The 24963-nt window shown below is 31.1% G+C and overlaps 10 protein-coding genes across 10 annotated transcripts; 6 read left to right on the top strand and 4 right to left on the bottom strand.

Annotated features, from left to right (window-relative positions):
• Nucleotides 1–445: 445 nt before the first annotated feature.
• BX663DRAFT_518188 (methylthioribulose-1-phosphate dehydratase) lies at nucleotides 446–1569 on the bottom strand. The gene is made up of 4 exons (XM_051528834.1): nucleotides 1403–1569; nucleotides 932–1304; nucleotides 791–857; nucleotides 446–711 (listed from the first exon to the last, which is right to left on the bottom strand). The coding sequence occupies exons 1-4, from the start codon at nucleotides 1552–1554 to the stop codon at nucleotides 587–589; spliced, it is 717 nt and encodes a 238-aa protein (XP_051380280.1). The 5' UTR covers nucleotides 1555–1569; the 3' UTR covers nucleotides 446–586.
• Nucleotides 1570–3313: 1744 nt separating this feature from the next.
• BX663DRAFT_563218 (uncharacterized protein) lies at nucleotides 3314–6166 on the top strand. The gene is made up of 3 exons (XM_051531999.1): nucleotides 3314–3411; nucleotides 3489–3852; nucleotides 3972–6166. Exons 2-3 carry the CDS (start codon nucleotides 3534–3536, stop codon nucleotides 5957–5959), a joined length of 2307 nt encoding a protein of 768 aa, XP_051380279.1. The 5' UTR covers nucleotides 3314–3411; nucleotides 3489–3533; the 3' UTR covers nucleotides 5960–6166.
• Nucleotides 6167–6948: 782 nt separating this feature from the next.
• On the top strand, nucleotides 6949–8167 carry BX663DRAFT_439683 (uncharacterized protein; the record flags this gene model as incomplete). The annotated part of the gene is made up of 5 exons (XM_051523342.1): nucleotides 6949–7053; nucleotides 7130–7208; nucleotides 7287–7349; nucleotides 7406–7461; nucleotides 7535–8167. 5 exons carry the CDS (start codon nucleotides 6949–6951, stop codon nucleotides 8165–8167), a joined length of 936 nt encoding a protein of 311 aa, XP_051380278.1.
• Nucleotides 8168–8388: 221 nt separating this feature from the next.
• On the top strand, nucleotides 8389–9321 carry BX663DRAFT_532430 (uncharacterized protein; the record flags this gene model as incomplete). Its single annotated transcript, XM_051530457.1, has 2 exons — nucleotides 8389–9148; nucleotides 9182–9321. 2 exons carry the CDS (start codon nucleotides 8389–8391, stop codon nucleotides 9319–9321), a joined length of 900 nt encoding a protein of 299 aa, XP_051380277.1.
• A 246-nt stretch (nucleotides 9322–9567) lies between these two features.
• On the top strand, nucleotides 9568–11833 carry BX663DRAFT_532429 (LMBR1-like membrane protein-domain-containing protein; the record flags this gene model as incomplete). The annotated part of the gene is made up of 10 exons (XM_051530456.1): nucleotides 9568–9618; nucleotides 9705–9945; nucleotides 10027–10263; nucleotides 10316–10389; nucleotides 10449–10639; nucleotides 10714–10798; nucleotides 10878–10942; nucleotides 11003–11357; nucleotides 11434–11518; nucleotides 11580–11833. The coding sequence occupies 10 exons, from the start codon at nucleotides 9568–9570 to the stop codon at nucleotides 11831–11833; spliced, it is 1638 nt and encodes a 545-aa protein (XP_051380276.1).
• A 936-nt stretch (nucleotides 11834–12769) lies between these two features.
• On the top strand, nucleotides 12770–14684 carry BX663DRAFT_518169 (uncharacterized protein). The gene is made up of 3 exons (XM_051528833.1): nucleotides 12770–13006; nucleotides 13085–14106; nucleotides 14175–14684. Exons 2-3 carry the CDS (start codon nucleotides 13095–13097, stop codon nucleotides 14360–14362), a joined length of 1200 nt encoding a protein of 399 aa, XP_051380275.1. The 5' UTR covers nucleotides 12770–13006; nucleotides 13085–13094; the 3' UTR covers nucleotides 14363–14684.
• Nucleotides 14685–15683: 999 nt separating this feature from the next.
• On the top strand, nucleotides 15684–17447 carry BX663DRAFT_518168 (uncharacterized protein). The gene is made up of 2 exons (XM_051528832.1): nucleotides 15684–16228; nucleotides 16295–17447. Exons 1-2 carry the CDS (start codon nucleotides 16012–16014, stop codon nucleotides 17407–17409), a joined length of 1332 nt encoding a protein of 443 aa, XP_051380274.1. The 5' UTR covers nucleotides 15684–16011; the 3' UTR covers nucleotides 17410–17447.
• A 384-nt stretch (nucleotides 17448–17831) lies between these two features.
• BX663DRAFT_518160 (major facilitator superfamily domain-containing protein) lies at nucleotides 17832–20342 on the bottom strand. The gene is made up of 6 exons (XM_051528831.1): nucleotides 19955–20342; nucleotides 19591–19868; nucleotides 19423–19521; nucleotides 18723–19339; nucleotides 18488–18602; nucleotides 17832–18401 (listed from the first exon to the last, which is right to left on the bottom strand). Exons 1-6 carry the CDS (start codon nucleotides 20228–20230, stop codon nucleotides 18233–18235), a joined length of 1554 nt encoding a protein of 517 aa, XP_051380273.1. The 5' UTR covers nucleotides 20231–20342; the 3' UTR covers nucleotides 17832–18232.
• Nucleotides 20343–20518: 176 nt separating this feature from the next.
• On the bottom strand, nucleotides 20519–21508 carry BX663DRAFT_518155 (peptidyl-prolyl cis-trans isomerase pin1). Its single transcript, XM_051528830.1, has 3 exons — nucleotides 21404–21508; nucleotides 21298–21322; nucleotides 20519–21075 (listed from the first exon to the last, which is right to left on the bottom strand). The coding sequence occupies exons 2-3, from the start codon at nucleotides 21298–21300 to the stop codon at nucleotides 20623–20625; spliced, it is 456 nt and encodes a 151-aa protein (XP_051380272.1). The 5' UTR covers nucleotides 21301–21322; nucleotides 21404–21508; the 3' UTR covers nucleotides 20519–20622.
• A 116-nt stretch (nucleotides 21509–21624) lies between these two features.
• Nucleotides 21625–24726, bottom strand: BX663DRAFT_554183 (uncharacterized protein; the record flags this gene model as incomplete). The annotated part of the gene is made up of 5 exons (XM_051531505.1): nucleotides 21625–22402; nucleotides 22470–22824; nucleotides 22894–23181; nucleotides 23263–23323; nucleotides 23380–24726. 5 exons carry the CDS (start codon nucleotides 24724–24726, stop codon nucleotides 21625–21627), a joined length of 2829 nt encoding a protein of 942 aa, XP_051380271.1.
• Between the last annotated feature and the right edge of the window lie 237 nt (nucleotides 24727–24963).

Below are 24963 nucleotides of genomic sequence, written 5' to 3'. Positions count from 1 at the left end.
AGGAAGGGAGAATTGAGTAGTAAATAAAGAAGATCATAGTTCATATCACATTGTATTGTATTGAGTTTATTTAATATTTGTCTGATAATTGATTTAGTGTGATGGGCTTTTTTTTTATTTTCCTTTGACCCATATTAACAAATGAGAAAATACTCAGAAACAGCAGTGTGTAATGTGAGACTTTGTCAGTTTATACTGTTTAGACAAATCACTACCCATTGGATACTGTTAGGGTAAACCTACGATACTCAATGGTATCTAAAAATAAATTTGAGAATACAATTCAAAAAGAGGAGTGAATATGTTTGTACAACAGGAAGATACTATAACTAAGGCACATTTCAATGAAATCAAGGAATCAGACAAAAAAATACAAGCTTGTAGTACATTCAGTGCACCAGATATACGAAATATCATCAATACCTTTAATATACTCTTTAACTATGCCAAAATAATGCTTTTGCTTCCTGGTTTAAAGCAATATATATATATTTAGAAATAACATGTATTTATTACACAAATGCCACTATTTTTTTATTATTAACATTTTCTATGATATATAAATTAACCTCTTCTACACTCTTTATTAACAATAATCAGGCTCACTTTCAGGCTTAACAGCAGGATCAATACCAATAGCCTTCATCTTGAGTGCAATCTCAAAAAGATAATCATAGCATTCTGCCATAGTCTTTGCTTTTTCCCAAGTTTCTAATAGTGTTGTTTTAAATAAAATAATAAATAAAAAAAAAAGAAGAAAAGCAATCAAGTTATTTATTTATAATCTTACCTCCCCAGACATATACACCATGTCGACGAACTAGAACAGCGTTCGTATCAGGGTATTCTTTCATAGCCTAATAAACAATGATAACATTATAAACATGATTCATCATCATCGTCATCATATATGTATATATAAAGTACTTACTTCAGCCATTCTTTCAGTTAAATCTTCTTCTTCAGGTGTATTTTCAACAATAGGAACTACTAATTTATCGAAATAACGCAAATTATTCTTAGTAGAGCCGATGCGAATGCCTTTGATCATTTCTTGATGGGAAATCTCAAAAGTTTTTCCAGGAAAAACTAAGGTAGCCATAACTGCATGTTGAGAGTGTGTATGAATACAAGCACCTGCATCTCGCATGGTATAAGCATTATAGAATAAAGGTGTACAAGCAGATGGCTTAAAAACAAGTGGTTTTCTTAATACTGCACGATCTTGCAATTTCATAACAAATAGATCTTCTGGCTGAATACGCTCTTTTTGAACTCCAGAAGGTGCAATATAGACAAGATCGCTATTGAATAAAATTGAGTAAATTTCAATACCTTTTAGAATTTCTTTCTTTTTTTTTTTTTTTTTTTTTTTTTTTGTTAAAATTTGGATCATCATTACCCCTTTCGAATACTAATACCACCACCAGTACCAGTGACCCAGCCTAACTGATAGAATAAACGACATAATTCGGGAATCAAGTTGGCAGGATGATGAGGATCTTTACTAATGCAAAGTGCTTCAGATTCAATTGCTACCTCCTTAAATGACATTTTCGATTAAAGAAAAAAAAAAAAAAAAAAAAAAAAATTAAATGAAATTGTGTCAAAAAAAAATTTAATAATGATTTATTTCGTAATTTTAATAAGCACATACACATATACACATTTAGATAAAAATATATTTAGTTAGAAAACAAGCTTTTATATGATGTTGAGTATTTTCAAATGATATCTCGATATTTGGGATTATTATGTAGCGTTAGTAATTATTATTCAACGAAAGTTAGATGCACTTATAGGCGCTTATATCTATATAATATGTCTGGACATAGTAAATGCTGACCTATTTTGATAATACCATAACTAGAAGATATACTGACTTGATTCATGTGAATGTATCAATTACTATTACAGATGGTAAGTAGAGATACAATGACACGCTTATATGACTTGGAAATACCGTTTCTATTTAACCATGCATATGTTTATAATATTCAAGAAAATGTATTGTACCATTGAAACAGTCAAGAAAATAATACACTCTAGAAAGAGATACATCTTAAACACGAGGGTTTCGATACTATGTTTTGAGTTAATAAGAAAGCGCACAATTACATTAAAATATATGAATATATTAGTTAAAAATGAAACAATAGGGCTATTTCCTTGTGATGCATAACTATAAAATTTACCGCTGTCATTTTGCTATAAACATCATTGAAGCCCAAGAGTATAAATTATTATTATTATTATTATTACCTCTATACCCAACCTTTTTAAACTCTATTGAAGAATACTGAACTGAAGGTAATATATATAAAGTGGATTCTTGCTTACAAAAAGAGCTTATCCTAGAATAATCTTCCTATTATTTACAGGTTTCAACTTTATTCTAAAAAGATGAAGTCTTATTCGTAAAAACAAAAAATTAAAATCGTCTCAATATTATATTATACAAGAATACTTGTATTAATTGCATCTTACCCATCTGCTCAGTTACCACTAGAATTCTTCCCGAATATTCAATCATAGCCCTACTCTCGGATACACAATTACAATAGCTATATAGCACAGTTATACCTATACAGGACATCTTTTCCCCTCCCCACCACCACCTGGTTATTCCTATCAAAATTGGTGGCTATCTAGACACCCAAGTTCCGGAAAACAAAGAAATAGCAATAAAATCATTCCAAAACATGAACCAAATGAAAGCTATTGATGTTAACCATAATGTTTTCAATAGATTATTATCAGTAAGGCTTTATGCACAAATTGTTCAAGCTCAATTAGAATATGGACTGACAATTAGTTTCTTTACCTCAAGACTCTACAAACAACTAGTAGAACCAATGCATCTGTCACATATTCAATAGTAGTTTTTCGGTTCTCCGCAGAAGTAATGTTACATCTTATTGGTCAACTAACTATGTGAGAGAGGACACATCCTCTTTTGCCACTTCTCCTAACAACTCATCTTCTCTCTCTCTCTTGAGATATACAATGGCCAGTTATTTATCGTATATTATTTGAATTCAATTGCTTATTTTATGATAAAGTATTTTCTAGTATTATACCTGACTTTGGCTGAAAGTCTCTTCCTTAGCTATGTGATGACAACTTATGCTAATGTTGTTGATATATATTTTTATACATATAAAAATATTTATTTCTTTATTATCATTGATGTTTTTTTTTTACTACTGGCTTACTTCTTTTTTGTTTTTTAATCTATCTTACTCCTTGTCACTTTTAAAGGGGAGAGGATTTTTTTTAATCTATTATATCGAACTAGTCTGGGGAAAGCATGGTACATTCCACATTATATGCTCACATCAGATCAAACTTTTCTAATATTTATTAATTGTAAATTCTTATTTTAACTCCGTATTATTGTGCGCAGATACTCTGATGACGTATATTTTAAAATTTTTTGAAGTGATTTTTTTTTTTTTTTTTTTTTTTTTTTTTTTTTAAACACATACATATTGTCCATTATTTTATTAACATACTAAATCACATTGCACATAATGACAGATAATATTTGTCATTCAATATTGAGGACAGCAACACAACAAATCATACATAGTGCTGGTTTTGAGTCTGCTAATGGTCAATCTATTGACACGCTTACTGATATTTTTGGGAAGTATATTCAGTTTTTAGGCTCTACAGTTTCAGCTTATGCTAATTTGAATGGCAGAACAATGGGCACAGCAAGAGATTTAATGGAAGCCTTAGATGAAATAGCTGTTGATACCAATGTATTGAAAGTTTGGTTAGAAGAAGATGGAAAAACATTAACTCCCTGTTGGTCAGCGCAATCAGACCCAAGTCGACTTCTTCAAGGTAAAGCCTAATTAATAATATAACAAAGAAAGCAAAGTTACCTATTTTTTTTTTTTTTTTTTTTTTTTTTTTTTTTTTTTTTTTTGAATACGTGTATATTTGTATAAATATATACAAAGATGTAATCAATGGTGGAAAACCAACTTTTGATGACATTATTGAATACACTTTTGGAGATGTGCCAGAATTCGATATACCTTCACCTTCTTCTTCACCTTTAATAGACTCACCTTCTCCTCCACCACCTGTCGTAGAATTACCCGACTACATTCCATCCTACTTTCCATCATTCCCCGAAGTTAAAGAAGATATTGAAATAGAACAAGTCGATAAAATACCTATACAAAAACAACAAGCATTAGAAAAACAAAAACAAGAGGAACAGCAAAAACAACAAAAGCCATCTTCTGCAGAATCATTACCTCTTCCTGTCATTGTTAAAAAGCGAAAGAAGCCTATCGAAAACCCATTTACTCATATTATACCATTCGAGGATTCTAGTTTAGCTTTAGATGATGAAGACAATCAACAACAACCAAAGCCTTTGTCATTATCATTAAAAACACATAGCCATAAACGTAAAGAGACAAGTGAGGATACCTTAGTTCATAAACAAAGAAAAGTGTCTATTGAACCTTTAGCAGAGGCGCTTCAGAATGTAAAAGCACCGACTTATAAATTGGGAGAGGGTCTAAGAGGGAAAGAGGCTTTACTTAAAGGGCAAACGGCGGAAAGCGCAGCACCCGGTAATCATTTATTTAACCATGATGCAGGAATTTTTGATGATTTGGTTCGTAAAGTGGCTGAACCTCTTATCGTTTCAAAATTAACAGCACCTAATTTGTTAATCGATATTGCTACTGCTACTTCGAATTCAGCAGCACCTGCTATATCAACACTTGCTGGTTTTAGTGGATTATCCAATGAATTTGGTTCCTCTAGCTCATTACCTACTTCACCTGATGGCATGTCAAAGATCTCAAGATCAAATAGTATGTTGGCTGTATTAGCAGGTGGCAGTATGTCAACAAAGGCAGCAGCAATAAAGAAGCTAAGCAAATTGACAAAATCAAACTCATTTTCACAATCAATTCCACCTTCATCATTTGGCGCCAATTATACCATTAGTAAAAATAGTATTGATATTAACGAGATCAAAACAGGGGAGAGTAAATATATCATGAAGAAAAAACGTATGTTAGCAGAGCAGCAGGCATTAGAAAGACAAAGGTTACTAGAACAACAGCAAAAGGAGAATGGAGAAATGCCATCTAATTCAGATTCTACAATTCTATTATCAACAACATCAACGCCAACACCACCTACAACCACACCAACATCACCAACATCACCACCATCATCAACAACAACACCAACACCAACAACTATGGTAAACATATCCTCTATGACAGCAGCTACGCCTTTACATAAACCACAATCATCTATATCTACTGCATCTGCAATAGTAACCACAAAGTCAACACCAACGTCAACAATAACGAAAACAGGGCCCATATCACTTAATTCTTTTTCATCTGCAATTGCAGCTAGTTCTAACACTAATAATATTAGCATGTCTTCAAGTCCATCATTAGAAAAGAAAAAGAAACATAAAAAATCCCCTCATCTTGTATTGAATTTTTCACAACAAAACCCATCTTCTGTAACCCAAATAAATGAAGAAAGTGGGTCATTACCTAGTACACCTAAGATTAGATTCAAAATCAAACCTCCAGAACAACAACAAGATAATCAAACTAGCAAGTCAAACTCGCCTAATGAATCTTCCCCTAATGGTCATAATAGCACAATTGTTAAATTAGAAAAGCAACAGCAGCAGCAGCAGCAGCAGCAGCAGCCTCAGCTTCGATTATTCCAACAGCCACAATCACCAGCAGTAACACAACGTACAACTGCTACTACTCCTTTAGCTAATGGACATATGGCATCAGAAGAGATCCGATGTATATGTGAAAATCCAACAGTTGATTATGGTACATTCATGATTGCTTGTGATAAGTGTAGTATTTGGTTTCATGGTAGTTGTGTTGGAATAGCTGAAAGTGATCATGTTGAAGAGTGGTATTGTAGACGATGTAGGAAATAAAAAAAAAAATAATAATAATAAATACATGTACATATAATCTATTTTTATCATTCTTGTTTATTAAATAACATGTATTGCTTGTATACAATTGATGAGCATTCTACATGATATTCATATTGAAGGTAATAAATAAAAAACTTTTACCTGTATATGATGATATATTATAGACGTGCATCATAATACTTTTTTTTTTTCTGCAAATCATACAATCACACATACACATCATTATAAAAATGAAGCGCAGGGCCAAGTAGATGTATCTAATTAGACTATGGATATATATTATTGTAGGTTTTTTTTATATTGCAAATAGCATCAATAATTAAGCTATCATTTTATTTTATTTATGGGAATACAAGTAAATAATTCACTACAGGAAAACAAACACACACACACACACTTTCGAAAAGTGCTTTTCAACACTCTTCTAATTATTCCTTACGACCTAAGCAAATATAAAGCATAATTTATTGAGCCATTAGTAAGCCATACTAATCATACATATATGTATGTATGTATGTTCGTTTTAACTAATTTCAAATTTCGATAAACTTTGATCTTTAGTCCCCTCTTTATTAGAATTAATGGGGGGGGGCCTGTACTCTTCTGTCTCACAGAATCAATATAAGCTTGCAGGTGTACTCATTTATAGCTATATATTGAGACAGAAACTTGGAAGAGAAGATTAAGGCTTTATGTATATGTTTATATATCGCCAAATGATGTTGACTTTTTTTTTCACATAACTTATATGATGATGGAGGGGGAGGGGAGGGAAACGGACAGGTAATTTATTAAGGAAATTAGTATTTATTATTTACATTCATGTGGCACAATCTTATTCTTCTAGATCTTTTCTAATATTCTTGTTGTATTGCAATGGCGACACGATATTTAATAAAAAAAAAAGGGGCATTGTAAAGGCTTTTATTTCTTTTCTTTTCTTTTTTTTATTTTACAAGTAAATAATAATAATAATAATAAAAAAAATGACTATCCAAGCAGATTCTTTTCCAATTGGGTATTTTTATATCATCTCTAAAATGAATGGTTTAGTCCTGGATATTGACACAAGTGAAAATAAAAAAATAGAGGTTATTATTATCAACAGTTAAATTAATTTTATGACTAAAGAAAAAAAGAAATATGTATATAAATATATATATTTAGCCTGGAACAAAGCTTATTACGGCACCAAAGAAAGACGATAAACCTGAAAGAGATTCACAACTCTGGATACATCAAAACGGTAGAGTTAAATAATAATAATAATACTAACAAAAGAGAGAATGAGTATCAAGTTAAAATAACCTCCTTCTTTCCTTAGGTTTCTTGACTAATAAAGCTGTTGGTTTAGTCATGGATATTGGAAAATCAGAAAAGTTTATAGGTAAAAAGCTAATAATAATAATATTTAACTACTAACTTCTTGAAAAAAATAAATAGATATCTTTACTGGGCACGAACATCTCTATGTAGATGTGATGAAACATGAAGACAAAGTAAGTATTTTATAATAATCATAATTTTCGGAATGGAACAAATTGTAATACAAATTATAACAAAAAAAAAAAGGCAAATGACCAACGCTTTGGGTATTCAAGTGAATATGGGCATATTTATACTCTTTGTGATGCTGAGCAAGTAGTTGATATTCGCAAAAAGGAAATGGAAGCTGGAGCAACGATTATGATCTATAAACGAGCTCAGATAGTAGAAGACGGTATGAATCAACTTTGGGACCTTCAACTTGCTGACCCTCCCAAGGTATTCGATTCCTCTGATGATGAAGAAGATGATGGTAAACGTGCTCGCTTAACAGCTTGGTTTGGTAATTGGTTTGGCTGGGGAGATGATGAAAAGAATGATGTTTTAAAGGAGAAGGAGTTAAGAAAGGCTCATGAAAAGGTGTATGAAAAGAAAAAATCTCATCTAAGTTATGAAGTGATTGCTGGTGCTGTCGCTGTTCAAGCAGTCAAAATGTATATGGAACAACAAGAGGCAAATGGTGAAAATGTTCATTTTAAAGGTGCTAAAGAAGCTATTGCTGCTTATGCAGCCAAAGAAATGGTAAAGATGTTTATGGAACGTGGCACTGACGATAACGATGATGATGATGACGAAGAGCAAAAGGAAAAGAAGCAAACTTTACTTCAAAAGATGGCACAATCTGCTGCTATTAATTATTTCGAAACTAAATGCAAATAAAAAAAAAAAAAAATGATGAGCGGCGTTTTAATCCCTCTAACAATCACCGTGCAGAGTTTTATTTCTCTCCCCCCCCCTTTTTTTTTATAATATACACAAATAAATATATTTTTTTTTTTCTGAAATAAAATTATTAAGAAAGCCGGGGTTTGAGTTCGTCACCTTGTGCCATAAAATAAAATCATTCTTTATTTTATAATAATAATTTTTGTTACATCAAGATGGAAAAGTCCTTTGCTAATTTATTAAGACATTCACGACTAGCTTCATATGATCGAACTTTAGAACAAGTTTATCATTCACCACAAACTTATAGAAAGATTGGCGATTGGGGATTGAAACGTAATTTACCTACAGTGATTAAAGCAAAAAATGTTATTATTGAGGCACTGGATACAACTGAACATCAGACACCATGGAAATCAGGAAATGATAAGGTTCTATTTGTTAAACGTTGGAGAGAGAACTTTCCTAATTCTCGTAAACCTACACCTCGTAATGAAGAAGTTGAATATAATGTGGCTAATATGACTCCTATCGAATTCAAACGATTTATAAGAGAATCAAAAAGAAAAGCAGGCGATTTCCAAGAAAAGATAGCAAAGAAAGAACTCTTACCAGAGCAAGTCTTTGATTATCTTCATGCCAACTTTGCAGAAACAACTAAAGAGAAAGGTGGAGGCGTGGTTGGTCCAGATTACTCAGAATATCATGCTGGATGGGATTACCCAGTTCATGGACGTATTCTTAATGCGGATTATGGAGGATATGCTGTTGGTATTGGCGGTATTGTTGCCCTTTTATCAAAACGTGATGCTGTTGGATTAGTCTTGACAGATAGAAAAGTGGTAACAGTCCATGTTCATAATGCAGAAATAGATGAACAAGGTAAACCTAAGGTAGAAGTGACACTTCGACGTAAAGGAGCAGCATCTTCTATTCCTCTTTTAAATGACTATGAAGGTTATGGAAGACCTGATAGTAATAAGTCAGATCCATCTATGTCCGTTCAAGAAATGATGAATCCTTATGGAGGCCAACGTCGTAGACAAGCAGCACGTTCAACTCCTCAACCAGATGAAAAAGTCAGACCTAACTCTCAACACAATCATTTAATGGATCGTATATCTGATTTATTAAACAACAAAAACTAATATAGAAAAAGAAAAAAAAAAAAAGAATAGCAACTATTTTTTTTTTTTTTTTTTTTTTTTGCATTAAAGTTAAATTTATGTGTGTATTTAAGAGTGTCCATATGCATTATGTCAGCGTTATTTTTATATGCAACTTTAAATATACGTTTTTTTTTATTTATTTTTTTTTTCACTTATTTACATAATATACCATTTTCACATTACGAATTAAACATACCCTCTTTATTTCTTGAATTAATTTAAATAATGATTGCAGTTGAAGGGATTGCATGGATTGTGTATGGAATTGTTGTTACAGTGAGTTTATGCCTTTTTTTTTTTCGACACTTAAAATAATAACAAAACATTCAAAAGAATTAAACAATCAACATGTTTTTTTTTAGTTATTGTTTTTATTTAGTATAGTTTTTACGCGGTATTTTCAAAATAAACATGAATCTGAGTTCTTTGCAACGTTGATCACCATTTTAGCTTTGGGACTCGTATTTTCAACTTTGATATTATTACCTGTTGATATATTCCTTGTTTCTTCAACAGTAGATCAAACAAAAGGAATTAAAAAGGAATGGGCAACACCTGAAACAGTTGAAATGATGACACTGTCTATAAAGACAGCTTATTACAGTATGGCTCTCTCATATATAAATAGATTAAAAGAAAAAAAATGAACTTATTCTTATATATTGTATCTATTTTTAATCATAGTTTGTTATGGACTGATTACTTTATTTAGCTTCTTTTTGATCCCATTTGCTTATTTTTATTACGAAGAATATGATGATGAAGAGACAAGGAAAGAGCGTGTGTTATCAGCTTTAAAGTATACATCCTTTTTTGTTATCATTTCAATCCTTTTATTTATCTTTGGCTTATTCTTGAAACCAACAACAAAGATACCGAAGATTGACTTGGATTGGTTCAAAAAGCTATTGACAGATAATAGTAAGGAGTGGAAACAATTATACAATACTGTATTATTAATTATCATAAATAGATGGTGAAAAGGCAATTACATTTGTTATAGCCTGTTTAATTCTTCTCGGAATGCTTGTATTCATTGCTTATACAGTAAAACTATCACTTGTTAATCATAATAATTTGGATATTGACACTTGATTTACTATTAGGCACCAGGATTATCTTTATTACCTTTACAGTTAATAAAAGGACAAAAGAGAATTGACGCAAAAGTTGAAGATATTGAAAATCGACTTGTGTCAATAAGAGAAAGACAACGTATGTTACTTTCCAAGTACATGAATCGAACTATACCAAATAAAGACAGAAGAGAATTAGACGAATTGGAAGATGAAGAAAGGTAAGTTTAGGGAGTTTATTACAACATTCAAAGTAAATGAAGAAAATTCATGAATTTATAAAAAAAAAAAAAAGAATATTGATAAGGAGAATGAGAAATATAGAAGAAGATAAATCGAGTCTCTTAATAAAACTTTACACTTCTTTACGTCCTTTTGAAGTAAGTATGAGTGAAGGAAAAAAAAACCCCATGTTAAAAAAAAGAAAAGAAATAACGCCTTCTATTATTGTTGTTTTAGATTGTATTTGGTATCTTATTATTATGCTTAACTCTAGTCTTGATTATTTCGATATTTTTAACCATGTAAAATTACATGATTTATATACATGAATTTCACTGTTTAATTCATTCTCTTTATTCTAGAGTGGATAAGATTGCCTTTTCGTTATGTGGAAGTCAATGTGGCTATGTCATTAATCATCCAAACTTATTTAATCCTATTAATTATGTTTTCATGAAATTATCCGCTATATTTCCTTTGGATTATATCTTTATGGTTAGCTTAATTTTATACTTCTTTTTAACTACCATGTTAGGTATAATTCAAATTGGAATTCGATTTCTCTGGATCACTTTATATCGTATTAAAAGAGGCTCAACAGCACCTCAAGCCTTACTCTTTTCTACTGTTTTATTAACATTAAGTCTATTGGCTTTAAATTATACTATGACTACTACAGTAGCACCAGGCTATGCACATTTTGGAAGTCAAGTCTATGTATGTATATTATATTATAATTCGTAGAAATACTCTATTTTAATCCTATTATTATTATTATTATTGGCATCTATAGTGTAACCAAACTACTTTGACGGGTTATCGTGATTGCTCTCAACATAAAGAATTAATTGTTCGATGTGACGTATTTGGTCCCACAGGTATTATATATTTATATATTTATTTATATATTTATTTACTTAATTTCATTGTTATAAATAGATATATGTACACCTACTATATCTTCTTCTATCATTGATAGGATCATCGTAAATACACCCTTTTTTGGTGTATTTTTTTATTATTCTCAATGGATATTTTTACTCGTGTTTATAATTGGATTTATAATTGCACTATTTAAACGATCAAGAAGCTGTTCTAAAATTGATCTGCAGGAGCTCGTGGATGATGATGAAGAAGAAGAAGAAAGTTTATTGGATAGAAGGAAGCAAACTAGGAATTATCATACAGCATGAATTCATGACTATCTATTTCGGGGTCTGTGAGCACGTTTTGACTTACTTTTTATAAGTTGGTCAAAGCTTTCTTTTCCTTCCCCTCCCTTATCTAATATACAAGAGTGACTTTATATAAATATGTATATAAATAGCTTGCACAGACTTTATAATACTATTTATATGCATTCTTATAATAAAGAATATATAAAAAAGATCATCTAATTGCAGGATGCGACCTTGTCATTCTAAACTGCCTTCGTGGTGACACAATTTATTCAACAAATAATAGAAAACAAGACATAAATAAATAAACAAAAAAAAAAGAGATGCTTATGCACTAGCAAAGAAAGTCAAACAAGCAAGGATATTTGTCAATTAAAGTAATTCTAAATATGTTTCCTGTTTATCGTTGTCTATTTGAATTTTTTTAGAGGAAAAAAAAAATCTGAATTTCAAATTGTTTGTTGATCCGGCATTACTGTATACAAAAGTCGATCATATTACACATGGTTAAAAAATGAATGAAAAAAAAAAGCAAAAAAAAAAAAAAAGCAAAAAAAGCAAAAAAAAATTGCTTCTTTCTATCATCAAGTTTAATCTTCTTTTTACTCCTTTTTCTTTTAATTACGTGTAAAGAGGAATAAACACGTTTTGTAAGTTATATAAATGTCGTTATTAAATCGACAATAGATTATTTCTGCTTTGAAATTTATTTGAACTAAGAAGGGGAGATTGTAAAAGTTACACCAGTCTAAAGGATAGGGGCAAATATCAAATTTAGGAGCATCATTTAAAAAAAAAGAATCCCTTTTAATTAAACAGTAAACAAACATTCGGATAGTCTTTATGATGACTTACTATTTACATGTACAAATCCATACATTATTTAAACTTAAAAAAATATATATTTATATAAATACATAAATGATAGTGAAAAAAAAAAGTTCTATTTCTTCTTCTTTTCTTTTAATTATTTTCATTTTACATACAATCCTTTCATTGTCTTTCTTTTATTTTATTTTTTCTTTTTATCAATAAAAAAAAAGGGAAAACAAAAAAAAAGACCCCAAATACTCTCCCTCATACAATCGCTTTATATATTCCTTTTGAAGAAAAACTCATTTTAAACTTTTCGATAAAGATTTAAAAGAAAAAAAAAGTTTTATTATTTCATTATCTGATTTCTCGCTGGTAAAATAGATGGAAAATAGAGTGTACAGACATATATATTCTAATATTTTATTTTATTTTGTTTCATTTTTTATATAGATTCTATATCATGTATTCCTATCAAACTTCTACTGCTGCTATTGCTCCTCCTTCTACCTTTGATTTAGCATCTACTACTGCTACTAATACTACTACTACATCAAATACTAGTCATTTAGCAACAAACCCATCTGACATGGAATTTGATCGTTGCTTGAATCATAATTATCAACGTCATGACAGTATCGATTACAGTCGTAGACCTAGTTATTTTACTGGCTTATTAACTACCCCTCAAAGTGAAACTAGTTATTCAGATCATGAGCAGCAGCCATTACATAGTCCTTTTAATGGTTATGATGATTATCAATATCGTCATCCTCTTGATAATTCTGCTACCAAACGTCGTATGAGTACATTGATCGAACTTCCTCAAATTGGTAATGGCTTTGAACCTCATCCATATTATCATCATCATCATCAACATCATCATCATCATCCTTATTCTCCTTATCATCACTCAGCTGAACTCGGATATCCTACTACTGTCGTAAATCCTTGGTTAGCTGCTACCATTTCACCTAATTCATCTACTACAACTCATAGTAGTGCATCATCAACAAGTCCATCACGTATGTCATCTTCTCCCATGATGTACTCTGCTACAGCATCAAATATCGATATCTATCCTTCATCTACTTATCATCCTGCATTTGATCAACAACAAGGTTTTCATTCTCTTATGAATCATGATACGTCTCATAATAACTTTCGTGATCGTGCTGCTTCTGCTTCTTCTTCTTTTTCAACTGATAGTTCTTCTGCCTCCATCAGTACTTCCCCTCCTCCTCCTTCTTCTCTTCCTCCTCCTCCTCCTCCTTCTTCTTCTCCTTCCAGTAGACGTACAAGTAAAGTGAATACTAAACTTAAATCCCCTCGTTCCCGTGGTCGTCGTGTGTCAAATAGTCCTACTGTGGCTGGTCAAAAGGTTTTTACATGTAGACACGATGAATGTGGAAAAGTATTTAAAAGGTCAGAACATTTAAAAAGACATATTCGTTCCATTCATACTTTGGAAAAGCGTAAGTTTTAAAATATATATACATGTATGTATACAGTATAACATATATACTTATTCTGTTATCATTAGCTTTTGAATGTCCTTATCAAACTTGTTCAAAAAGGTTTTCTCGTTCGGATAACTTGAATCAACACATTCGTATTCATCGTCACACAGGAAAAGACAAAAATAATCATCAAAATAACAACAATCGTGATAGTAATGCTTCTTCCAATAACAGAAGTAACTCTTTCAGCAATTATATGCCAAATTATTAAACTAGAGTCTATTACTGTCTTGTTTTGAAGTCCTTAAACAGCTTTTTTTTTTCATTTCATTCTCCCCTTCTTCGTATTTCATTTCCTTATATCCTCTATTCTCCAAAACTATAAGTTCCCCTCTTCCCCCATTTTTTTTTTTTTTTTTACTTCCCTGCATATTGTTTTTATTTATTACTGTTTATAATATATCTCTTTATCTTTTTAATATCTATATTTATTTATTTATATATAAAGGGAATATTCATTTCTGTGCATGCGTATATTCTATGTTCCTTTTTCTTTTCTTTTACATACATGATTAAATAAAATACGTTAACTTATTTCTTCTTCTTCTCTCGGCTTTACATGTTAGCATAGCTTAAAAAGTGTGTAACCTTCAACTGTTATATTCTAGATCATGATAATAACCACATGTTATCACACAAAATTATAATTTTTTTTACTATTCATTATAAAACACTCCCAGCTCTAAATAATGAATTATAATAACAAGTCAAATTAGAGTATCCTATACTAATTCTAATTTACAAGATACTCTCTATACGAGGGGGAGGGGAGGGAAAAAACAAAAACAAAGTGGTATAAAAGATACATGTATATATATTTTTTTTATATTCAGCTTCTCCCTCCTTATAAAGACATTGTTACTTTAAATATCTTTTTGTACTTTTAAAATAAAGCAGTACAATACATTCTGTTTTCTTAGTCGTATTATATACATAGCACATAATGTCAAAAAATAACTTTATTTCCATGTAGTAATTTTTTTCTTTTTGGGGACTCTTCTCTTTCTCCTTTATAACCCTGTACCAAGTAAGATGAGCATATATATCGGGTTATTCCGATAAATCTACACATAGATGAAAAAAAAAAAAAAAAAAAAGACTGGGCTCTCTTATTGATTATCAAGTAAAAAGATCTTCACCTGGTTTTTTTTTAAATACACATGATTATAAAGAGAGTAGATTTATAGAACCTGTTCTTTTTTATTCTATGTACATGTGTACACCTGTTATATAAGTTAAATCAAGTCTATTGATATATACATATATTAATCAATAAACTTGAAGTAGAAAAAAAGAAAGAGACTCTATTAACATATTTAATAATTAATATAATGAAAATGCCTTTGCCTCTGACATTACACGATTGATAAATCCTGAGTAACTTTTCTTTTTTTTACAAGTAAAATAAGAATTGTATCACATTATATGTGATCATGGGGAAAGAAAGAAAGAAAGAAAGAAAATGGTCATCATGGGGCTTATATTATTATCATTGCAACATAAATTAAATTTATATCCCTTCATACTTTAAGGTCGTCCTTTATATTTTTATTCTCTTATCTGGATTAGAAGAGTTAAAGAAAAAAAAAAGAAAAGAAAAAGTTATATGAAGAGGCCGGATTTTTTCTTATTTTTTATATAGTAGTATGACGGCATTTTATCTGTGTGTATGTTACCTAAGAGGAAAGGAATAAAATAAAATGTATTATTTCGGAAAGACCATTCATGGTATTCAACATCAATACAGATTTCCTATTTGAATTATTAAATATAAGAAGATATCCGTTTTTTTTTGTTATCATTATTTCTTTTTCTTTTCCTTGTTTAATTTCTTTTTCTAAATAATAGAATATACACCATATGTCTCAATTCAATCCACCTAGTTTTCAACCTACTTCATTTAATACAAATGAATTATTTCACTCAGATATACAAATTCAATTTGCTCCAACAGTACCTCCTAATCCATCATCTCGAAGATCTCCGACTTCTGATCATCATCATCATCAACAACAACTCATGCACTTTCATAATCCTTCATTTCAACATCAAGAAGTTTTAACTCCACATCCATCCTGTAATATTTATTTTATTTATATTATATTATATTAAGAATTTTATTATTAACATGTACATATTCTAGTTTTACCTTCTTATTCTGGTAGTCCGTTTGATAGGCTTGATTCAAGTTCAGGAAATCTTTCTTTATCCTCTGGAGGTAACAGGCAGTTACAAACGAAGGCTGAACGTAGAGCTGAACACAACGCGATTGAAAGAGCTCGTCGTGAAAGCTTAAATGCAAAATTTCAACAACTTGCCTTCACTTTACCTAACCTTCAAAATGATACACGTCCCTCCAAGAGTACAATCATTGATCGTACCTTGGATTTTGTAAAAATGGCGATTGCAAAGGAAGAACGTTATCAAGGCCGTATAAGAGAACTTGAAAAATTTAATAGTTATTTACTATCTGAAGCGGATAAACATCGTCAATCTTCTTCTTTCAAGAAATTAAGAAAAGATAAATTATCCAATTCAAATATTCAACAACATGCTGGTAAATTAATGAAGTCGATCGATAAACTAGATCAATTTTTAAAAGAAGAAGAAGAGAGCGTTGATATGGATCAAACCCATGAAGACTATGTTGATAATGAAGAAGACGATAACAATAACAATAATGATGACGATGAAGATGATGATGAAGATGAAGACATGCTAACTGAACATCAAAACATCTTCAATTCTTTCGTCACTCCTTCTCCTCCTCCTGTTTCTATGACAAATAAGTCCAAAGTCATTCACCCTGTTCCTATGGTTGCAGTTACCGGAGTTCATTCACTTCCTGTTTCACAATCATCGGTGCCCTTGATACCGAAGCAAAGTTATCCTACCATGATCCAATCTAATCATTGGCCAGTCACTACTCCTACTACTTCACCTTTCTCACCGAATCAAGATTGTATGGTCTTAAAAGACGAACCTCAAATCAATTTCTTACAATCCTCTTCTTTTATGGTTCCTAAATTCCAATCTTCAATGATGACAAGTGGTGGTGAATCAAAACAAGAAGAAGAAGAAAAATCTGGGTTCAATCTACTAACTTCTGCTAATGATAATCATCATCATCATCATCATCTAAACTTCTTTAATCATTATTCAGCTATGTTCAACGACAATAACACTACTGCTTTTATGAATACAAATATGGTAAAGCAAGACCATCATTATCAGCATCAATTAATGCACAGACGGTAAAACATACACACACACACACACACACACACACACACACAAATCAACAACAAACAAACAAACAAACAAACAAACATAATATTTGTTTCTATTTCACACACACAAACATACCAAAAGAAAAAAAAAGCATACCCTTAAACTTTCTCTCCCTTTCTCTCTTTTTTTTTTTTTATGCTATTCATTTTTTTTTTTATTTTATTTTATTTCACTTCAATTTAATCATGATAAGCCTGGTTATATTTATATCTAGTTTGTTTACTTTAATTTAATGTATATAGTTATTTTTTTCAATAAAAATAAAATAAAAACAATTACGTAAATGTATACATAAAAGTCATATGAAATTATAATTCCATTTTTTTTGTTATTTACTACTCTAGAACTCTTTGGCTTAGTAGTAGTAAAATTATATATATTTTTTTTTCGTTTACTTGTTGTGATTAATTTAAATCAAGTAAATAAGGAATTTCCTTTTATTTTTTTTTTTATTTTTTTTTGTACTAATCCCGAGATAATATAGATTTCAGGGGTAAATAAAATACAGTAAAATAAAAAAAAAATAAAAAGGTCGTTTTCTTCTTGTCATGGATCAGCAGATCAAGCGATATTGACATTGTCCAACATGTATAATAATCAAGTCTTTTATAAATATATACATGTGTGTATACTATTTTATTATGCATCAAGTAAATCGAGTTGATATAAATAGGGTTGTGGTATTATTCATTATTACAATGATATATAAATGAATATATAAATATATAATTATAACATTACACAATAATAGAAAGGAGTTGGTACGTGCGAACAATGATATATTCCATTCTTATTTAAATTTATTTCTTTCGGCTCGGCGTTGTTTCCATCTTGGACCATATTTTAAAAGGATGGGTACACAGCTATTAAATAAGAGAATAAAGAATCCAAGAATCGTAAACATCCAGCCAATACCAACACCTTCAATACCTGGTTCAATACAAACAGTTGCAATAGCACTATTTAGAATATATATATATATATACGCATGTATAGGATAAAATAAGTAGATAATTAGTTAACATTAAGGTTCTTTTTGGTTTACCCTAAAATACATCGAACCAAATTATTTGAAGCTGTAATGGATGCACCTTTTCCTGGAAATAAGTCGATAATAAGTGATTGTACACAAATAGTAATTGAAGATATACTAAATCCAGCTTTTCAACCCAGGAAAAAAAAAAAAAAAAAAAAAAAGAGAGACAGGAATATATTATGGATATGGGATAGTATGGTTCAAGTTTTTTTTTTTTTTTTTTTTTTTTTTTTTTGATAAATACCTATAAATTGTAAGATCAAGGCAACAGCTAATGGAGCATTGTATTGCATGGCCCATCCATATGCAATAGGAGTTATGTCTGCAAATAGCAAACTAATCCAACACGTCTTTAGTCTTGCATGATAATAGCATATCTCTACGTCTGGCTGCATCTCTTCTCTCATTTTTTTCGTTAACCTTTGAAAGTCTCTGTCTAATAGTTTCCCTTTAACATAGGAACCTAAAATGGTGCCTATACCTTGACATAAGAAACATAAACCAATTTGCAATTCATTTAAATGATAATGAATACTAAATTGCTTTGTAGTTGACGTTAGAAAGCAATAATAGGATGTAAAGAGTGCACCACTCAATAAAAGCATCGTTAAAATATCGGGTTCAGTTAGATAAATGAATGGTGCAAAGAAATTAAGTGATGAGCTATTATTCTCTCTCTCTTTAAGTTCTGCTATCTTGACTTCATCTAATTTACCACGACGTCGTGCTATCCACTGAAAGGGTGTAGGATTTGCATAACCTGAACCATTGCCTACTAGGGATCGAAGTGTTTCATGTACAAATAAACCAACACATAGAAATGATAATCCACCAATCATAACTAGAACCCAAAAGATCCATCTAATTTATATCAGAGAGCAGTAGTTAATTTTTTTTTCTCATATATTATTCATTCCTTTTTTTTTTTTTTTTTTTGTCTATACCTCCAGCCTAATTCTTGTGCAATAATACCTCCTAATACAGGCCCAAGAACAGGACCTAAGAGTTGACCAATAGAATAAATACCAAAATAAGAGCCTCGTCTACAATATAAAAGAATAAATTACGTAAATAAATAAATAAATAAAAACCCCTCCCCTCTCTATTGTTACCTCTTTGAATCAACTATATCACTTAAAACACCAGCGCCTACTGCAATTACAGAACTTGAACCAAATGCTTGTAGCATTCTAAAGATAAGCAAAGAAGCATAATTAGGAGACAAGGCTAATCCTATACATGCACAACAATAAACAATCATTGTAGACATCAAGACTGGACGTCTTCCATAACTATCTGCTATGGTCCCCCAAAATGTTGGAGATATGGCTTGAAATATCATATAAACTGTAATGGTTAAATTTACATGTTCCGTTGTTGTTTGCAAGTCCTACAAGTATATTCCTCTATATTTATTTATTTTATTTTATTTTATTTAATCTTATTTTTTTTTTTAAAGAAAAAAAAAATAATTACTTGTTGAACTTGGTTTAAAGCTGGCATATAAATACTCGCAGTTAGAGGAGATATCATGCCTGTAAGAGCACAAATCATTAAAAATCGAATTAGCTGCGATGGTGTAAAGACAGTGTAAGGCTCTTCCTTTAATACATCTTCTTCAATAACAGGATCGTTACTTTCTATTCCATCCGCCTCTAAAGTAGCTTGCTCGGTTGTAATCGTAATAGACAATGCCTTTTGATTTCCCTTTGTTTCAGTTGCATGTTCCTTTTGGTTTTCATTACAATCCATACTAGTTGAATAATATATCTATATATTTGTATGTATATACTTTTTTTTTTTCTTAAGACAAATATTCTTAACAAGACAAAAATTGTTTTTTTTTAAAAAAAAAAAAGACAAGAAAGAAATAATAATAATAATAAAAGAAGAAGACCTTTTATGCCATCATGATACCTTAACTACAAAAAAAAAAAAAAAAAAAAAAAGACTGTATCGTTTTAAAAGGCCGAACAAGTTTTCCTCCCAGGGGGAAATTGATTTCCCTTTGTCACGTACATTGTAAGCAGAAGAAGGAGATGAATGTGTTGCAGCAGCAGCAGCAGCAATACTACATCATTTAACTTAAATATTTATTTATTTATTTATTGAAAAAAAAAAGACTATTTAATACTAATTGGCTTTTAGGCAGTTCTTAAGATTAAATGAACACCACTATCAGTCCAAATTGGTTTACTTAATTCACCCACTTGAAGACTGAAGGCAGCATCTTCAAAGGACTTTTGCATCTGTCCTCGTTCAAACCAACCAAGATCACCACCACGTTTTGCACTGGAACAATCTGAAAAATGAGTGGCTAAAGCAGATAGTGTCTCCTGTCCTGTTTCAATTTTACGTTGATATTCTTTCAAGATCTCTAATGCTTCTTCCTTGGTTCGTGTAATATGTTCTTCTTTCCATGAACTAGGTCTTCTGGAATCTTTACTTTTCACTAATAAATGGCTTGCTCTTACTCTTTCAACCGTTGTTGCAGCTGGAATAGGTGAATCCCAACGTGATTCTTTCGTGACTGTATTAAAATAATAGTCTTTATTATATGTACGGGAGTGACGTATAACCCAATTCTCTGGTAAATCCTTTTTTTTTTTTTTTTTTTTTTTTTAGAAAAAAAGAATGTATAAAAGTGTCAATTTTATTATGCCGATATTCCCTTTTCATATACATATAATAAGCATACACAAATTGAACACGTAAAATTTGTATGGTTTAAATACAAAACTTTATACAACATGTTATATGTGTGTATCCTCATGTTTAATAGAATGATCCCTTTCCCTCCATCTTCACTTTACACTTACCATTATTATAACCTATTGACAGTTTCTATTATTGAGATGTTAGTTTTAATCTTTATAATCTTGACATTCCAAACTGAATCCCTCTTTCTCTCTTTCGCTTACTTACTCTAAAGACTTGATTACAGAATAAATAAAAATAAAAATAAAAAAAGAGAAAGTTGGCTGGATGGCTTATATAAATATATATTTTTAATTATATAAAACAAGCACAAAAGAAAAAAAAATGTATTGTTGGTTAGTTAAAAAAAAAGAGAGAGAGAGAGAGAAAGAGGACAGCAGTTAGAATTGAATTTCCGATCTCAAAAATTAAAAATTATGTCATCATCATCAATTATCGTCAAAAAAAGGATCCAAATCAATGTTATCCATTGTTCCTCTTGTAGATGCACGAGAACGGTTTGGAGTTATTATTATTTTATGAACGTCTTCTTTATCAGGTAATTCAACTGCATCATCCTCTTTCATATCCAAGATCAGACTCACATCAGTAGTTGATAGAAGATGATGAGAATCATTGAGTGTGGTCATATCATGATAACTGGTTGCTGAAAGAGCTTCTTCTTCTTCTTGTGGCGTGGTCGTGCCTGAATGTTTAGGAGTTGTTGGGTGACTTTTCTCAGGGTCTTCAAATAATGTTAGTCTGGTTGCATGGGGTACAACAGGTGGACCTGTACTATTAGGGCTTTTAGGAGTCTCATCTTCCTTTTGTTGTTGTTGTTGCTGCTGCTCATGTGAGCCAATTTCTGCAGAATTACGTCTCATAATATTCATTAATGTGCGTCGAAGCACAGACTCAACATTTGTTTTTTCCTTATTATTGTGTGATTCTTTGCTGTCATTATCTGTATGTGAGCTTGATGGAAGAATAAGAAAAGAAGAAGACGGGTCAGCAATAATTGTCGATCGATTTGCGCTTGATTGCTGTGCTTGATTCATATCCTTTGTAAAGATAATATCGTAATGAGTCAGTAAATCTCGAACTAGCTTTTTAGGATGTCGATCATGTATGCTGGATGCTGAATAAGTGCAGGGCCGCATAAGGATATGACCAAAGATAGATATCAATTGATTAAGTATGTTATTGCTCTCTAAGGGTTTCAATATCCTAAGTTATATTAACTGTTAGAAAAAAATGAACTATAAGATAAACATATACATGTATATCAAATTACTGGAATAAATGACGCATCAAGGCTTTTAAAGTATGATAATTGGTTGATGGTAAAGTGGCTAATAATTTACTAACAGACACCAATCGACTTTCAGTATCTTGCTGTGTTGTGTAAATAATCTTTATAGGCTCATAAAGATCAAAGGTTAATAAACATTCTGGTAATTCTAAAAGATAGGTTCGTATTAGATTTGCTAATAGAGGTAAATCATAGGTTGCTAAAGTCTTCTTGAGATTAGTTCCGACCAAGCCATTAAGATGATCGCATATAACATTTAATTCTTTCATTGGTATTGTATTACACCATATATCTTCAATACTTTTCTCCATTTCATCCTTTCTTTTTAGAGAAAGACCTAATTTTATTACTATTAGTATACCTTTATCAAACATATATGTATATATTTGTATGTAGTCTATTAAACCTGCATCTATAAGTTGAATGCCTTTTGTAACGATAGGCGGGACATAAGATCCATATATTTGTGCTACTTCTTCTAAAGGCACACCAAATAGCTGATTGATTGCAGAGCCATAATAATAGTTTTCATAAATCATGGGCTTAGGGCAATAAGGACCCGTTTTACATTGTTCAATAATATATTGAATATCTTGTTCAGGTTTTAAAGTTTCTTGGAAGAGAGTAATACGATTATAAGTCTCTTTAAACATAGACAATGTATCAGTTAAGGTTGAAGACATAGTTACAAAGGCTTAAATTTTGACAGAAAACCAAAAACAAAAAAAAAATGTTAATTAACAAACAAGTATCTTTGTATATGTTTCATGTTTACCATGCTTTACTGCATTGATGCGATCCATTTCTAATTGTTCCATTTCATTAAAATAATCAAACTTAAAATAAGCCTATAAGTATTATATAATCTAGCACGATGTTTAAATAGAGTTACCATTCTTTCTTCAAGCCTTTTTCTCATCTCCTCTGCTATCTTGATCCTTTTTTTGTAAGCTTCATCTGCTTCGACCATATCAGCATGGGCTTTTGTACTAGAATTTAGAGTTTTCTTTTTATGCGGTTTAAATCGGTCAAACAAGTTATTCAAGGTACTAGTTACATTTGTCGTCGTCGTTGTCGGAGAAGAAGAAGAAGAAAGAGGCACCTCTAACGCCATGTCTTGAACTTCGCTTCCACTTTCCTCAATAATAGTTGTTGGTTGTCCATAATCGACACTTTTTATACGAGTCTTTCGTAAGTAACGTTCCAACACATTATGCTGCACTTCATAATACAGAGATAAATCAAACTTATTTTTCTTCTTCTTCTTCTTCTCTTTTTCCATCGAAACAGACTTTAAGAAATTGAGAGCTAAAAGACGATTACAGATTTCCATTGTCTCAGTATCTAACGTGACAATTTCATTTTGTTGTAGTTGTCCCTGAATAGATAAAGTAGTAGTAGGTGGAGGTGAAGCAAGATAATCACGCACCCATTCAAAGATATCCTTTCCCAAGTAGCGATACATAGGGGAAGTTGCATTTGGTTTTATTCCTTCAATCATCTTTTGCATTCGACTTATGGACCGTGCTACCTCTTGATAAGGTACTAATGTATATTTACCTAATCGAACACCACCATGGTCTATGTTGAGTTCAGAGGTAACTGAACTCGATCGTCGGCGTCTGCTGCTACTGCTGCTGCCCACCACAAATGCATCATTTTCCGCATCTATCACTTCCTCCTCGCTATCCTCTTCTTTAAATCCTGGAGGGATAGGAGATCTAAAATCAGGTTCAATTAATTCTAACGCATGACAGCGAGACCAATAAACGGATCGTGTCATTAGTGCAGATTGTGCTGCATGCTCATATTCAACTATCTCATTCTCTAATTTTGCTCTTTTATGCGTTAGTGTATTTTGAAAATCTCGAGTGAATCTCTCAAGTGGTGCCAACACATCCTGTGCAAGTACTCCTGCACGTACTCGAAGACATTGAGCCGTTTCGGAACTTTCACGACAGACTGTTTCGAATGAGCCTCTCAGACTTGCATTCATCGTTGACTCCTCCATCACATTCGAACCTAATGTCATGGACGGTGAAAGTTCTGATGACATCAAATCAGCACATTGATTTTCAATATCAATACGTTTTCGTAAATACGTAAGAATTGCTTCATTCTCAATAACTGATTTCGAAAGTTTGTCGTGAAGGGCTTGAACTCCCTTAAGGTAATTTGGAATCGACTCTGCTGATGACGACCAAAAGGAAGTACAAAAACTTTCTTGTGTACGACTCATAAATATGAAATATAGTGTTAATAGAAGATAAAAGAAGAAGAAGAAGAAAATGGGACGAAAGAAAACAGAAAAAGAAAACGTGTGGAGTTTTAAATACTTTATAACAATGCCAACTTGACAAAAATTATTATGTAAAAAAAAAAAAAAAAAAAAAAAAAAAAAAAAAAAAGGGAGAGTAGGGAATGTAATGTATCATGACTTGCATAATTTATTACTTATATCCCGAAGGGGACAACA

This window comes from Cokeromyces recurvatus (genome assembly GCF_025118155.1).
Source record: "Cokeromyces recurvatus strain NRRL 2243 chromosome Unknown BX663scaffold_24, whole genome shotgun sequence".
NCBI lineage: Eukaryota > Fungi > Mucoromycota > Mucoromycetes > Mucorales > Mucoraceae > Cokeromyces > Cokeromyces recurvatus.
This window is presented reverse-complemented; position numbering and strand designations above follow the sequence as displayed.

What these genes read in the sequence shown, in the direction of transcription:
- BX663DRAFT_518188 (XM_051528834.1), bottom strand. Translation starts at nt 1,554, where the DNA reads ATGTCATTTAAGGAGGTAGCAATTGAATCTGAAGCACTTTGCATTAGT. An exon ending in GGTATTAGTATTCGAAAGGG is followed by an intron (nt 1,305 to 1,402) that starts GTAATGATGATC and finishes TTTATTCAATAG; the next exon opens with CGATCTTGTCTATATTGCAC. An exon ending in TAACTGAAAGAATGGCTGAA is followed by an intron (nt 858 to 931) that starts GTAAGTACTTTA and finishes ATTGTTTATTAG; the next exon opens with GCTATGAAAGAATACCCTGA.
- BX663DRAFT_563218 (XM_051531999.1), top strand. Translation starts at nt 3,534, where the DNA reads ATGACAGATAATATTTGTCATTCAATATTGAGGACAGCAACACAACAA. An exon ending in CCCAAGTCGACTTCTTCAAG is followed by an intron (nt 3,853 to 3,971) that starts GTAAAGCCTAAT and finishes ATATATACAAAG; the next exon opens with ATGTAATCAATGGTGGAAAA.
- BX663DRAFT_518169 (XM_051528833.1), top strand. Translation starts at nt 13,095, where the DNA reads ATGTATTCCTATCAAACTTCTACTGCTGCTATTGCTCCTCCTTCTACC. An exon ending in CATTCATACTTTGGAAAAGC is followed by an intron (nt 14,107 to 14,174) that starts GTAAGTTTTAAA and finishes TGTTATCATTAG; the next exon opens with CTTTTGAATGTCCTTATCAA.
- BX663DRAFT_518168 (XM_051528832.1), top strand. Translation starts at nt 16,012, where the DNA reads ATGTCTCAATTCAATCCACCTAGTTTTCAACCTACTTCATTTAATACA. An exon ending in TTTAACTCCACATCCATCCT is followed by an intron (nt 16,229 to 16,294) that starts GTAATATTTATT and finishes TACATATTCTAG; the next exon opens with TTTTACCTTCTTATTCTGGT.
- BX663DRAFT_518160 (XM_051528831.1), bottom strand. Translation starts at nt 20,230, where the DNA reads ATGGATTGTAATGAAAACCAAAAGGAACATGCAACTGAAACAAAGGGA. An exon ending in CTTTAAACCAAGTTCAACAA is followed by an intron (nt 19,869 to 19,954) that starts GTAATTATTTTT and finishes ATATACTTGTAG; the next exon opens with GACTTGCAAACAACAACGGA. An exon ending in CTTGATCTTACAATTTATAG is followed by an intron (nt 18,603 to 18,722) that starts GTATTTATCAAA and finishes TGGGTTGAAAAG; the next exon opens with CTGGATTTAGTATATCTTCA.